General features: G+C 39.1%; 1 protein-coding gene across 2 annotated transcripts in view; it reads right to left on the bottom strand.

Moving 5' to 3' along the window:
* The window catches only part of LOC140228718 (2-oxoglutarate dehydrogenase complex component E1-like), a 65,919-nt gene that overhangs the window by 31,198 nt on the left and 22,548 nt on the right, over nucleotides 1–12,173 (bottom strand). The window contains exon 3 of one of the 2 annotated variants that reach the window (XM_072308997.1): nucleotides 10,279–10,375. In XM_072308997.1, coding sequence (XP_072165098.1) covers nucleotides 10,279–10,375 — 97 coding nt within the window. Of the gene's footprint in view, nucleotides 1–752; nucleotides 856–10,278; nucleotides 10,376–12,173 lie in introns of both variants that reach the window. The other variant, XM_072308996.1, reaches the window with a different exon arrangement.

Raw genomic sequence — 12,173 nt, 5'->3', positions numbered from 1 at the left:
TCGCCAGCCCTGCAGCTATATATAATCATCAAGAAGCAAAAGGAAGATGTTTGCATGAAGCAAGGGTTAAAAAGCACAGACCCTCAACACCAATAGGAACTCCATATCAACAGTTGCTGATTCCTTCTTAGACTCTCGAAGGGGAGACAAACCCCTTTCACCTCACGAGGACAGCATTTCTATCATTTCATCCTCCTAAATGACATCTATTCACAACATTTCATCAATATCGATTCTAGTCTTTTTATCACAGGCATCTCCTGAATTTGATTCTCTTTCATGCTCCATACTCCTTTCACACGCATCTTTTCTGATGCACATGTACATGGTGCAACGTTGGATTTCTGGGTTGTTTTAAATGAAGCGAGATCACTGCAAATATCAGAAAAATGGAGCAACTATGCGTTTGGTGTTCCACGCTCAAAATACCAGAGTTATTCATAAGTGACTCAGATACATTTGATACTTTCCACACGCCCCATGCAGAGCACTCCATCGGAGTTAGCGAGAAGGAATTCCCATAACCATAGATAGGCAATAAAGAAAGCATACAGCAGTGGCAGCACACACAAACATGTGCAACTCATGTCATGCAGCAAACACATGACAATGGATTATGGACAGCAATAAAAGTGGGCAAAGCGAAAAGACAGAGAGTGTGCGAGAGCATGAGGCTGGCCTGGCGATGACGTAAGCTAGCCTAGCACACAAACCCACGCCCCGTTGGTGCAGTCCCCTCTCCGTGGCCTTACCAAGATGGTAGTTTGTGACAACCAATTCGGGGGGTACTTCCTCCTGCAAGTCGGCGTGGCTGATGCCCAGTGGATCTAAGTCGGCCATGTTGTGACCCCGGATCTAGACGGTGGATAGACAGACACACATGCAAAATGGCAGCAAGCGTCATTCTCTTGAAATTTGCTTAATTTGTGGATGATGACTTTTTTCTTTTGGTTCGCACGATGATGGGCCCAATTCAGTGGGTATTATTCAAAGGATTTGGATGGATCATGACGCAAAGTCAAAAGCAGGAAAAGTTTTTACGAGGGAAAAAAGAAAAGGATCTTGACACTGCACATTAGTATCTCACTTTCAACCATACCTTAAATGCATTATAGTTTATACAAAAGAAATACAGGAAAAACACACAAATGTAGCAAGATGTCTGCAGCTTATAAAGATTAAAAATTGGAAGCATCTTTGTATTTAATTTTCTGCTGCTGATGAAAACATGGAATAGAGTATCAACTGGTTCCCCTAGAGTCAGCAAAAGTGTTCAAAAATCATGATAAAATATCCTATTTCAAGGCTATGCTGTCATGCTGTTTCCTTACATAGGATTCAGAATGGAACCCGTGTCATACTAACTGCAACATCCAATTGTAAAAGGTTATAGGTTGACTTATTCATTTTGCGTAATCTTCCTTTGAGAAAGAAAGGACAAATTGTCCCTAGGGTAGTATTTAACTTAATTACAACCTTTAGTGCTTGTTCCTACAAAGGTGAAATGCTCTCATTTCATTATCATGCAAATCCCTTTATTTCACGCATGCACATGAGTACGTAAACATGATGAAGAAACTGGAAAACAAGGATGCCAGTAAATACTCTAAAATGAATGAGTATCAACTCTATTTGGCAGAAGGGAAGATACATGATTTATTCAACTGTTGAAACATTATCAATATCAAGAAAGAGAAATAGAAAACAGTAACATACAGTAACAGAACAAAACAGCAGATTAGTGAAAAAAAAAGAATAAAACTTGGTTAGATAAAATTATTTGATGTTTGCAATGAAAAAGAGAAAACAGTTCATTTATCTGATATGACACAGTGGAAGTTCAATCAGATTTCAACAGTTTCTCAAAACAAACATCTACATGAGAATAAAGTGCTGCAGAACCCATGCCATTGAATATCATAGTGTTAACAACTAGGGTTAAAAATATGTATCATTTGTTCATAATTTCCTCTTGAAGTGTACATATTTCATCTTTTCATCAGCAACCACTTAGCGCCAAACAGCACAGGGTATGGTATGTTTCTATCATGTGACGTGCATCTGTGCTACAAAAGACAAATTGAGGAACCGGCTGCTGATTAAAGTGCGAAACTGCTTCAATCATTCATCTGTGATCAGCATGACTTGATTGTGATTTTTTGATACGATAGGAAGGGTATGTCAGCATGATTTAAATAAAAGAGCATGAAAGGATATTCTACATGACTGTGATTTATAAAATATTGGATATGCCATACAGTGTGCATGCAGTATGTTTATCAATGGAGATGAATGCACATTCATATCTTGATTGTCATGCGACTTACCATGTCTTCTCACAGCCATTGCTCATGTCATGTATAAGCATGATATTGTGTCGACACAAATGTAGCCAGACTGTTCAAACCTCCATGATATTATTAATGACGGAAATGTATCTTTGTGATTACAGGACAGTCATGCATCATTGAGGGGTGAGAAAATTTTCTGTGTGAGAAGAGGAGACATGCAAGAGCATCCTTTGATGTAAGTGTGTGTGCATGTGGGTTTGTGGGTTTGTGTGTGTGTGGGGGGGGGGGGGGTGGGAAGAGCCATGATATCTAACAGCATCTCACGTGGATACATGACAGGCATTGCTGTCCTTCACAATGCAAAATGCACATTAATGGGTTCTGCAATCAAGTCTGAAAATGCTCCCAACAACTTCATTTTATTGCTATTCCATCTACATAGTTTTGTCTTTCATATCAAGGTCCCCCTATCTGACTTTATAGTTACATGTGATATGTAATAAATGTCAACTCCCATCTTCTACGTGACATCCAACTTCTGAACAATGTCTTCCTCTATATACGATCACATCAATACTACCTGTATGTTCGCTTCATCTAAAGTGGTAATGGTTCATTCCTTTGTGTTTTATTTTATCAGGAATGAGAAATGTATCAAAACTCTTCTTCATGTTCCATTTATCTACTTGATGGTAAATGTTTCTTGCATTTTACTTTTCAATATATTTCCACAGGATTAAGGAGCCATATTAATACTATGTTTCCCTTATCTCACATAGGTGGAAAAGCTTCCTTTATGTTGTTGCTTGCCCCTTCAGTACAGAAAACTTCGCTGATATAAACCTTTGACTACCAGCTAGTCACATAGTGAATGACAAGTGTCACGTTACCGAACACATATAACTGCACACAATAATCTACAGAGATACAGCTTCAGGTACTGTAAAACATGATATATTCGCGGCGTGATTTTTTCGCGAATTGGAGCCGACGGCCTTTTTTGCGGCATGAAATTTTCGCGAACTGCCACTGGCATTCAATGCATATAGTGTAGAAATGAACTTTCGCGTGCATTTTTAATTTCGCGAATCTCTGCGCTCACGAATTCGCGAAATTAAAATGCACGCGAACATTCCTCATTTTACAGTAACTAAAAACTGTGAACCCATTGTTTCTCACACACAAACTGACCAGTGAGGTGGGTTGCCTCACTAGGTCATTAACAGACTCTAGGAAGGATATCAATTCAAATCCTAATGTATTATATTGCTATTACACGTAAATGCCAGTGTTGGTTGAATCCACAGCAAGCAATGCACTTCACAAATGTAGGCTACAGTCAGAGGCAAAGTTTACTGTTTCCAATGTGAGACATTCCAACTTTAGGGCTCAAGTTTGAGGGGGCACTTAAAAGCAGGAAGGGGGTAGCTTTGCACCCCTCAGGTTTCAACTCTGAAGAGATTATTGGGGGAGGGGGATTGAACACAAGAACGGGAGTAGATATATGCAAAGAAAAGTCCAGTCTGGTTTAATACTTGACCATCTAGTATTCTGGACTGACTCCTTAGATACCAGCAACTTCTAACAGTTATCATGTTACAATAGTATTTAACCCTATTGTGCAAATCGTCATGAATATCTTAACATCATAACAAAAGGAGTAAGTTGGCAAGTTTGGGATGGAATTCCAACTTGCTAATCCTTATACCAGATGTCATCTTCTCGTGATCTGAAGTAAAAAATTGGAGGTACATAAAAATGGTAATTCTACTTCAGCTGTCGGAACATTACCTGGCCATTTCGTTTCTAATTCTTACACTTCAGTGGCTCTGATTATGTGAGCTAGCTGGGCATATTTGCTGGCAATACAATGCAAAACTAAACTGACCACTTACATACATGTACTAAGATGCACAATGTGCACATGAAAAGTTAAAGCTTCTAAAGGCATTTTGTAATCCCATTAAGTGGACTGTTACTGGACACCACTTCCGTGTTGCATTGTCAATCAAGAGCTACAACATTGTTAATTGTCCACATCTGTGGCTCTTTAGTGTATCAACAGATTAACATGTTGAACATTCATCATGTAGTTGTGAATGTTGATCAGATGCATCACGCATGCTGCTGGGCATAACTTCATCCCATCAAAACATGTTCACTGTCGCCCATACAATGACCTCCTTCGTTCAGCACGTCTCGTTGGAAGCTGACACTAGAAGAAGGGGCATGTTTACCAGCATTGTGACTGACATGAAATAGGGAGAAAGTGAGGGGAGAGATGGAGTGCTCCTTGTGGCATAGCATTTGCTGATCACACCATACAGGTACGGGCGCACGGCGGAGAAATGTTCGTGCCGGGTCTTGATTAGACTGGCTGTTTGTTTGACATCTGTGAAACTAATACCCACCATCGGATAGGCTTTCAGAGGGAGCAACATGGCAGTGTATGGAGGTGTCATTGGCGTGTCACACTTGTCTCAAGGTTCACATTGTCTTACTGTCTGTCTTTCTGTACGACGTTAACCCTCTCTGTGCAAGAGACTTTGGACAGTGTGTGCAATGCTATGGGCTTTTCTGTGCCAATCGGCATTCAAAGAGCTGAAAGGGTTAACCCATATGACAGACTGTACAATAAAGAAGAATTCCACCTCTGGCATTGCCAGCAAAATCTGCTACAATGGCAGTCTGGTCATTATGATCAGGACTCAAAATGTGATATTCATAATGTGGAGCTCACATTGCCATACCCATGATCGGGGATGGTGTGCAAGGTCAAAGGTATGTCAGAGTGTTGACGACATACATTTTGGATAATTGGGTCTTACCTACGACAATTAATATTTGTCTCCAGGCATGCATGAGGGAGGGCGTTTGATTCAATGTGTTGACAATAACATGCCTGCGGTCATAAGCCCACAGACATAAATATGACTGTTTTATATAACAATGATCTACATTCGTTAGAAGTTGAAATGTTGGCCCATTGCCAACTCTTTCTTTGGAGCAGATATTTTCCACCCACTATGTTATCAAACACATAGACCTACACAGTCAAATATCGTACATTACCGGTACACACTGTTCTAGTAGCGTATAGAGCAATGCCACTGATACCATTCATACTGTTGATTTGACCTTAATCTTTAACCTGACCCAACATCATATTATTTCATATTTATTCAACAAACTTTAGTTGTTGCTATTTCAAATGTTAAATCTAATATTGACCTTTGACCTTTGACAAATATTTTTCCAACATGTACTCAGTGACTCCAATTCAAATACTTCACTTGTGTAGTACAATCCTACAGGGTACTTCTCAAGTTATATCAAACAGTAAAACATCTATGGAGACAAATAAACAGATCAAAAACAGACAATAAAACAGCCCCCAAACCTATACATTACCAACAATCCAGACGCAGGGCAAAATAATTTCCCTACAGAATAGACCTACGAAGCAGACTGTTCTGGGTCACACAGAGGTGAAATGCAATGTATCTCATTGCCAAGCTTTTTGAGGCTGCATTTGATAGTGAAGTGTAGTGGTCTACTGGATTGAACACCCCACTTTCAATCTGAAGACCAAGAGTTCAATCCCTGCAGCAGCACATGGCACTTGCGGCCTTCAGCAAGACATTATAACCACAGCACTCCTTTTCACCAGGGTAAATATCAGGATAGCCCCCATAGGAAGTGTAGGTATGCGTTTACATTAGACTTGCCCTGGGACTAAATACCACAGTAATTTGTTGGCACTGTTCTCATTGGCGAAATATCGCAGTAATATAGATACCATGGTATTTCAGTTGCTACAGTTCTCGTTCACGAAATAACAATGTATTTCTAGTATTAAAGCATTGTGCATGCCCATATCTCTCATGGAAATAGACAAAAAAGTGTCTCAGGTCACATGAAATTGAAAAATACACCACAGTACACAATTGGTCCACTCTCATGACATCATTCACACTCAAATCCAGCAAAAGTGTCTCAGGTCACATGAAATTGAAAAATACACCACAGTACACAATTGGTCCACTCTCATGACATCATTCACACTCAAATCCAGCATGCATATTTTGTATGGAATTTGAATTACCATCCTTAATACTTAAAAATTTGCCTTGCATGATTTACCCACCTTTAACCATGTAAAAAAAAAAAAGACTCTAAAGAGATATCTTAATTGTTGGGCACACTGGTAAAGGGAGATTTAATTAGTGCCTACCACTAAGAACTACCTGATAATTGGGCCTCTAGAAAACCACCACTACCGTTTTCAATGTCTCTCCCTCGGGAAACAAAGTGTACATACACAATTCACTGATGTTGTATTCGCACGGCTAGACAGCCATATTGAGTCAATGCCAAATGTAAATGTTCCTGATGCCAAATTCAATTAAGTTTCCCTATTAAGTTTCGCTATGGCCAAGGTCAGCTCGCAGGCAAAGCTGATTTGCCTGGGACGTAATGTCTTTAGGCTAAAGAACATCACTTTGGAAATGCACTTCCATTTTGTTTCCATCTCCAGATAGAGCAAGAAGGGAATGAATAAATCTATTAAAATGAAGCCAATTCAACACAGTTTCACCAGCAACCAGCTTATATTGCATCCTCACATTTTGCTTCTCTTTAATCACTTATTTCTTTCATAGTCTATAGTAGAAGCATCAAGTCTGTTTAATTTTTATTTTATTAAATTATTTTATTAAAATTTATCGATCACAAAAAGAATATCTGAATGTCTTATGGACATACACTTTATAAATCTTATCGACTACGCATACTGCCATATTGTACAACCATCCATACAAGGCATCCAGGGCAGCTCTTTTATCGATCGAGGCACTCATAACAACAATCAGTGATGCCCTTTATGCATTGGGGTTGCTGGAGACTCTAGGAAGACAGGTGATGGAGCTTTGGCCTGCAGTGTACCGGAAGACGAGGTCCCTCTATGGGCCTCTTTTGACTGCTCCTTAGGGGGTGAGAATAGGGAGGCTTATTAACACTGCATATAAAGAATCACATCTAGTGGAGGTATGTTAATCTCACTCTTCTAAAAATTGCCATTTTGTTCAGGTCTACAGTCTATGAATGCATACCAGTACATGGTGGATTCTTCCACTGGAATTAATGATTCTGAGAGATTAGACAACCTGAGCTTCTTCATTAAAAATTTAGACTACCATTGTGGTACTAATCTTTTCTTTCTTTCCCCTTCCATGTCATATTGGAGTATTGGGTTGATACACAATATAGGAAAGCAGCTGTAGCAGTATAATAATATTAACAATAAAATAATAAGTAATATTGTGATAGCTATCAATAGCAATAAAATGCATCAGCTATTACTACTGTACTATTAGTGCAATTACCATTACTACTAAGGTACAACTACTACGACATTACATGTCCTAACTAAAATATCATTAACATTAGCAATGCTTTAATAGATATAAAAACATATTAATGAAAATATACAATAAAACTCAGACAAAAACTAATGGCATTTCATCAAAAGAGAAAAGAATAAAGTGTGTTCTGCAGGCTGCGTCACAGTTTGGTGACATACCGTAAGTGAATATCTTCAGTCAGTTGAAAACTAAAGCCAGGTTAGATTTGCACTAATGACCATGGTGAAACAATCATATATCTTCCCATGATGTTTGTTTGATTTTGCTCAAATCTTTTCTTCAAACACATACGGTTTCCCACTACTCTCATACACTCAACCCATCCCTGCCGTATGAGTGTCCTATGACGTAATTAGGCCCTTCTAGAAACGGCTGATCAAAATCTAAAATCCCCATACATGTAAATGTCTCCACAATATGACTACACATGAACTATGCACAAGAGAAGGGATTCCTCCTGAACAGGAGCAAGTGGTGGGAATAATTCCACCTCATCCCGACGCTCCGCACCTCCAGCCTTACGGATCAATGCTGGCCAATCAATGAGATGAGCCCTAATCAGATGATGCCATCCCATTTTAGGAAATCACATCCTCTCGCAACCAGCACTGACAAAACAAGTCAGCTGCTCTGTACATCCATTCAGACAGATGGAAAAAACAAAACCAAACAAAACACGATGACTTTCAGCAAACCCTCCCCCCCTCCCCCCTGTGCTGATTACTATCATCTGTTGGCTGGAATTAAAAAGAGCAAAATCAGTAATGTATTGCATTCAGATCTGTTTAAAATGAGCTCAGGCAAGAATGTAAAAAAAATACTAAATGTAATCAGTGTGACAAAAAATTAAGTATTGCAGCAAAATCAGATGAAGATTTTGTTTGCCTTTAGCAAAGATGTGTATTTTCTCTTGGACTCCATTTAAAGGCTCAGTATGCCCTGATGGCGAGTCTATGATAAGCTAATTAATTAAATCACTGCATGCCAAAGGCATCTACAAGCCCCTAAAACTTGCATGTTGTTGGCTTGTCATTATAAAAAGAAACTAGAAATGTCGCTACAGCGACTGGTTATACCCCCGCCAAACAACATTTCATAAGCTTTGGTCAAAACAACATTTCATAAGCTTTGGTCAAAAAACTGAGGAAGTAGTTAAATCCGCAAGATCTTTCCTTGATCTTCTGCCATTAATATGCCGTTACCATGGCAACGTACTTTCAGGTACTGTCGAAAAATGCGTCTTGCACATCTACAACCAAACGCACACATCTGTACCAAGTTTCAAGGAAATTGGGCAAAAACTGAGGAAGTAGTTTGCAACACAAAATTTTCCATCATTTTGGCTCATAATATGTGAGCTGTTACCATGGCAACATACTTTTTGTCACTGTCAAGAAATGTGTCATACTGACCTATATCCTAAGACAAACATTCAATATGAATTCCATGAGAACTGGAAGAACACTGATGAAGCAGTTTTGCCATAAAGCATTTTGCCCTATATTTTACCAATAACATGCCGTTACCATGGCAACGCACTTTTTGCCACTGCGGAAATATGTGTCTTGCACACTAACATATTCAGATGAACATCTGTACCTAATTTCATAAAAATTGATCAAAAACTGTGGGAGGAGTTCGCGACGCAAGATTTGTACCCATTTTTGCCAATAATATGCCGTTACCATGGCAACGTACTTTTGGGTACTGTCAAAAAATACGTCTTGCACATCTACAACCCAAGGCACACATCTGTGCCAAGTTTTATGGGAATCGGTTGAAAACTGAGGAAGTAGTTCGCGACGCAAGATTTGCAATGGACCGACCGCCCGCCCGACCGACCGCCCGCCCGCCCGACCGCCCGACCGACCGCCCGACCGCCCGACCGTCCGCTGATTCCTATATACCCCCTTCAAACTTCGTTTGGCGGGGGTATAAAGAAATATATGGCATTAGATAAGGTAACAAATGAACAAGCATGGCATTTCCCAGAATACACTGACATTACCTATTCCAGAGAATTTGATAAGTGTAGGCATAAACCACCAGGGAGAAAGCAAAGTTCTGTAATACAGATTCAGCATTATAACATACACTGTCATCAGTAATTATCATAGTATGTATAGTGAAACATTAGAATGGGCATAATATAGCTTACAGGGACAGTTTGATAGCACAATGAGCACATTCACACAACCAACATACTCTCATTAATCTGAACTATTCTCAGAAAATCCTATCTGCAGACAAGAGGACTGTGCAGCCATTTTGACATAATGAATTACAACACTATGCCTACGTCAACATCTACCACAGAGAGCATGTTTAAGAAAATGGAGTGACATTTGTTGTATAACTCCATCATTGCCATCTGTAACCATACTGCATGTATGTTGACAACAACAATACAAAATAGTACCGGAAGTCCGAAAGGGTTTATAAGCGTGTGCTGTTGTTTTTTCTAGCATTTTTCTTGTTGGTCCATTGCATACTTCTACACCACAACTTCCTGCAGGATGCAGAATGGGTATGCTGTATAGGTAGTCATGTGACTCTCGAGTTACCTAGGCGATGGCTAGCGACCACAATCTCCGGTGAGACACCAGTGGCGGCAGACTTGATGCGTAAGGGGTCCAAATCGGCCATATAGTGACCACGAATCTGAGTTATTTTATTTGGCAAAGGTAGGCAGGTGGATATAGGTAAGAAAAGAATGATCATGAAGCTCATGACAGGTATAAATAGTCAATCAATTATTCCACACAAATACAATTTAATCAATGTTTACCAGCAACATAAACATACAATACCATATGCTCCGTTCATATCACACGTTGGTCTGTGTTCAAACATGGAGAGACACAGAGAGGTTTTAGAAACAGGAGAGAGAAGCATTTTAACAACATCACTCTTAAACCTTTCAAAGACAATGGTACTATGTAACACAAACTGTAACATTGAGTCAGAATACAGATACACAACAGGCATGCTACTTGACTCTTATTCAGTACACACATTAACTTTGCAAGAACTTGAAACATGATCTTTCATTATCGCGTTGTTTGAGAAGACAGACTTTTCCCACTACTTCCCATTAAAATCCCATTATCATTTGTTAAAAAATACTTTGAAAACAAAAGAAGCAGCAACTCCATATCAAGCATGTATGCAGGAAGTGAAAAATATTCATGAAAGAGCACTTGGCAAAACTACCTTATATCTTAAAGCACTGAATGTCTGGACAATATGTATCATTCTATGACTCCGGGGTACCTACTACCTCCTGGGAGCATATATGACAATAACGTAAAAGTGGAAATATTTGCACGACTGATTTTTCATGCTCAACCAAGTAACATGAATTTTTGCATTAAACAAGCACTTCAAACAGCTCAATACTGCCATGGTGGTTTTGGGGTTTGGGCAGCACATACTACGGTATTAAAAAGTAATGGTCTGCTCTATGACAGCACATACACTCGTGCTACAGGACTAACAAATGAAAAGGAAACTATGAATAACAAAAGGGCAAAACAATAAGACAAAAACCTGCTTTCTTTTATTTTTGCACTTTGCAAGTTTTATGTCGTGGGAACTTCATACAAAAAATTTCAACTCTGCAACCATTTCTACTTTGACAGTTCTAGCGGTCTCTACGAATCCATCTTTTACCTGTCCCTACATCACAGAATTCAGTGAATACTTGTATGGCAGCAATGCTGGCAAATCAATCACACAGAGCACTTTGACAGCCATTACTTGTGCATGTACTAGAATCAATTGCATGAACGAGCATCAAAGACAGGGAGGAAAAAAAAACCAGAATTTGGTCTAAAGACTAATGATATTTGCTTGGATGTTTGTTAAAATTGTGAAGGTCATACAACATTCAATTCCATGACATTTGCTCCTGCTACAATTGCTCCCATGAAATATCTGCACGCTATAAAGCTGAACATTAATTCTATACCATGTACAAACACAACCCTAACCCTAATCCTAATCCTCACATCAAACCATACCTAAAACCAAGGAGTTATCAGATAACTCCTTGCTAAAACCCTATCACACCCCTAACTCTAGAACCAAGGAGTTAATACCAAACTCCTTGCTCTAACCTAAGTCCTTGGAGAAAACATGACCGGAGCAATTATCGCAGGAGCAAATGTTGGGTCATCAAAAGATTCATATACATGTACAGTACTGTAATAACTATACTTTTTTAAAATTCAGATTTTTGTTTTGTTCATTAAATGTGAATGAGTTCACAATTTCAACAAGCAAAAGGAAGAAAGGAAGAGCACATGTATTCAAGTTGCTGAAGGCCACTACCTACACAATGCCATATAATTGACACATTGTGCTTTTCAAAATTGATAGTTTGACAATGGGCTATTTCAGAAATCAAGTGTGAAAAGATAATAAGTGAGTACATTGAATTAATGATAAGCATTAATCT

Source organism: Diadema setosum, chromosome 5 (genome assembly GCF_964275005.1).
Source record: "Diadema setosum chromosome 5, eeDiaSeto1, whole genome shotgun sequence".
Taxonomy (NCBI): Eukaryota; Metazoa; Echinodermata; class Echinoidea; order Diadematoida; family Diadematidae; genus Diadema; species Diadema setosum.
This window is presented reverse-complemented; position numbering and strand designations above follow the sequence as displayed.